Genomic DNA, 4,079 nt, shown 5'->3' with positions numbered 1-4,079 from the left:
AGTCAAATTACATTTTTACGAGCTTTTGATATTCATATTTTTACAACATTTGATATTCACTTGATTTCTCTAGTAACGGTTTTCTTATTTTGTTGTAATTAAAAAACGAATGACTGTAGATAAATGAAAATTTCACTGAATATTAATACTAAACATTTTCTATACACCGTAACAATTTCCAAATAAATTGACTCTTTTAGAGCTGTTTACGGACATTGACAGTTTTAAATTTTGACTGAATAGATATACAAGCAATTTCTATACACCATAACATTTTCCGAATATTTTAAATTATTTTGAGCTATTTATGGACATTTTCAGTTTCCATTTTTTTTTAGTTTTTTTTTCTATAAATATTAATAAAATTTTAATTGTTGGTTAAAAAGCGTGAAAATTTAATGCAAGGCTTATACTATATTGTTATACATAAATTACTTTATTCACAATAATATCATCAAACATACTTGGTAATATCATAGGCTGACTGACCGTTTTCTCTCAGAATCGTTTTTCTCAAACAATGATATAATTTAAATCGTAATTTAAATTTAACACCGTCCATTATACAGCGGGTCACAATTGTAACCTGCTGTACAGCATAGCAACATCCTCTTACCAACTTTTTTATTTTTTTTTTTTTGTGTCTGTATACACGATAAGAAGTTGAAATAATGCTTCTATTTTAATTTCAGTATCTTGTTCGATGGGAAAGTAAATATTGTTGGTGCATTGAGGAGATCAAAATTCAAAATCCTCAATAGTTTTCAAAAATGACAGGAAAAAACAACATAAAAATTAAGGAAAAACGGGAATTTTTACTCAAAATAGATTTTAAAAATTAAACAGATTTTGGGCACATTTTTCCCGGCCCATTGGAGGCTACACACTATATTACTCATGGTGTGTCCTCACAGGGTTACCGGGAAGATTGGGTGCACGGGCTTGTTACAGCCAGGACCACTTGTTGAGGGGAACAAAAAAAATATATGTGGTCCCGCGTCTTGCGACGCCTAACAAGATCGTGCATTTAATCATATTACGACAGATAGTTGACCGACGTCGACCAGCATCAGCATTGCTCTCATGGGTGGACTTAGCTCATCATGGTGGAGTGACGTGGGTGTCCAAAAATGTTCCTCAACCACAACGGTGAAATGTCAAAACGCCGGAACGGTGAAGCGTTGTGTTTGTGACGCACACGGAAATGTCTTGTTCTATCAAGAACGTGTTGACGGTGGAGCGTGGTTCCGTGAAGATGGTGGAAAAAGCGTCGACTAGTTGAGCGGAGCCGTTGAAAAAAAATGTCGACCAGTCGAGCGAAACGCTGTTGAAAACATATTGTGTTGAGTCTGGAAGTTGGCTGTCGTCCGGCGTCGAAACTTGGTGGTTGGTATGTAGTGGGAGTAGGTCAGTGCCGTGCTTTGATAGGAATTATACAATAATTGGCCTTTTGGGGACCGGTTGGTTCGCCGGTGTCGTGCCGTCCGGCCCGACGGAGGCGCGGACGGTATCGGCGGCCGTGAGCAACGGCGTTCGGACACCGAGCACTGCAGGTTGTGTTGGTTGGGGGACAATGGTTACATCTTAGATCATTATACAATGGATGAAGCTACTTTAATCATTTGCTGTGTCCAACATAACCCCCCACTTATTAGTTACCTTGAAATTAAATGGGTGGTGGGGATGGAATGTAAAGCGGCACAGGCGTAACCTAACCGTAGGTTGTAACCACTAAGGTACGCTCGGGGACTGTTTCTGATAGAATAATGTGCCAAAAAATGCTGTGATGTTACATTATACTATATAAGTAGTATATAATAGAGAGTTCAGACCGCTGATCCCCTCGCCCCCTCGCCCTCCTCGCCCCCTCGCCCTCCGCACCCCCTCGCCATCCTCGCCCCCCTCGCCCCCTCGCCCTCCTCGCCCCCTCGCCCTCCTCGCCCTCCTCGCCCTCCGCACCCTCCGCACCCTCCGCACCATCAGTTAATTAGTGATAACAATTATCCGTAACGTGTGCGGTGTATAAATCTCCTTATCAGTAATTAACTCCTCATTAGTGATAACAATTATCCGTAACGTGTGCGGTGTATAAATCTCCTTATCAGTAATTAACTCCTACTATCAACGTTGAGTGTGAAATTAAAAATAAACATATATTATTATTAAATATCGTATGACGCATATATTTATTGTTATGACGGTGTAGATTTATTCAAATAGCCGAAAATCACGAAATAAACGCTTATTGATATAATTCAGAAATATCTACTGTATGTCTACATTTGATGTACGGCGTAGGTTTTTTTGAAAACGATCAAATAGCCGAAAATCACGAAAAAAACGCTTATTGATATAATTCAGAAATATCTACTGCGTAGCAACATTTGATGTACGGCGTAGGTTTTTTTGAAAACGATCAAATAGCCGAAAATCACGAAATAAACGCTTATTGATATAATTCAGAAATATCTACAACACGTGAATGTGAAACGGACACTATATAGGTTCCGCAAGAGTCGGCATTCAATCAGTCTGTCGTCAAGTGTACACACGTACGATTCTCCTCCGTCTTTATTATATTTGTTAAGTGTTTACAATTTTTCCAAGTCTTTATTATTTTTATAATAAACAATTTTTAAAAACATGGCTGGTTCAATTGAAGACAACGCTGCATTATACAAGAAGAAGACCTTTACGTATGTACCACCATCACCACCGGCTGAACTCATCGAAACCACAAGCTACACGATCAACTTTACAGCACGCAAATTCATACTTGTCGGTGTCGATCCTACTGATAATTTTCAAGTCACCGTTCATTTATTAACACCATCGCGTCATGTTAAAATATCGCCGGATTTCCTGAGACGCATATTCTCTATGATGGGGCATATCTTATCATTTATATTAGATACGGTCCAGTACAAGCGCATCATATTTCTTGAGACGGAATTTCATAAAATATCCAGTATGGTGTATGGCGGAGAAAATGTGCTAGTAATAGAGTCAAAAACTCAGGACGGGTGCAGAGTACTGTTAAATCGGGAGGACTTGATTAAGCTTCAATATCTTGAATGTAGTATTTTCGAAAGTATTGTACGGAAAGAAATAAACACTGCTCCATTAATTACAAGGCAGTTTGACGATTTTGCGATGTATCTACATGAGAAATCTGCTCACCTTAAATCACCACCGAAAAATTTAGAAGAGATGTTAATATTCATTAAAAACGTACAAGACGATCGAACGGAGAAAATTTACCCAAACATGATCGGTCAAATACAAATGTATGCAACCGTACAACTAGCTGAAACTGTGTTACAACAGTTGACGCATGAGGTAATTCATAAATATAGTAGTACATGTAAAAAAAAAATATTTAATACAATTTTAGTTACAGAATGGTCAAATGGATACACCAACGTCGCCAAGCTATTCGCCGGTCAGCAATATATTCAGCATACACGACGATTCATCTGCACGTGATGGATTTAATCAGCCTAAGGATGATATTTTAGCTAAGGTAATTTATATAAACGTAGTTTTAAAAATAAAAACACAATATTTATTTTATATTTATTTTTCCCAGGCACTAGATCATATTGACGGACCTGCACGGACACCAGCCGAGATTCGCAACCCGCAGGCATGCGAGGTAAACGATGGGCCTGATTTTTTCTACCAATTCAGGACGATATCACCACCACAACCTTACCCAACTTTCACCGAACATCCAGTGCCATCACACAAACGATCTCAGTCAACCTTCGCCAAGCATCCGACGCCAGTACGTGATGTTAAGCGACGTCTATTTTAATATTTGTATGACTAATTTATGTGAAAATAAAACAAGCGTGATACTTAAAAAAAAGTTTTTTATTTATTAAAATAATAGTAAGGTTTACAATAAGTATTTACAAGGTTCTTACTTCTCCATTAAATGGATTATAATTTATAATTTGGTCATGTAATATTAAGCAATATGCAGATGTTGAAGCTGGGAACGCTTCGTCTGCTTCTAGTTCAATCCTGAGGTCGACGGTTGATGTTTTCACGTTATCGTTCTGTCTGCTCATGTC

The 4,079-nt window shown here is 38.0% G+C and overlaps 1 protein-coding gene across 2 annotated transcripts; it reads left to right on the top strand.

Moving 5' to 3' along the window:
- Positions 1-2,515: 2,515 nt before the first annotated feature.
- Positions 2,516-3,865, top strand: LOC132936300 (uncharacterized). 2 transcript variants are annotated; one of them, XM_061002997.1, is made up of 3 exons: positions 2,516-3,339; positions 3,401-3,523; positions 3,590-3,865. In XM_061002997.1, exons 1-3 carry the CDS (start codon positions 2,644-2,646, stop codon positions 3,815-3,817), a joined length of 1,047 nt encoding a protein of 348 aa, XP_060858980.1. In that variant the 5' UTR covers positions 2,516-2,643; the 3' UTR covers positions 3,818-3,865. The 2 variants fall into 2 exon arrangements, with proteins under 2 accessions (XP_060858980.1, XP_060858979.1); XM_061002996.1 differs by having other exon boundaries at positions 3,395-3,523.
- Positions 3,866-4,079: the final 214 nt, after the last annotated feature.

The sequence above is a fragment of the Metopolophium dirhodum genome, chromosome 1, assembly GCF_019925205.1.
Source record: "Metopolophium dirhodum isolate CAU chromosome 1, ASM1992520v1, whole genome shotgun sequence".
Lineage (NCBI taxonomy): Eukaryota > Metazoa > Arthropoda > Insecta > Hemiptera > Aphididae > Metopolophium > Metopolophium dirhodum.
The sequence above is the reverse complement of the archived record's forward strand: the minus strand, read 5'-3'. Positions and strand labels throughout refer to the sequence as shown.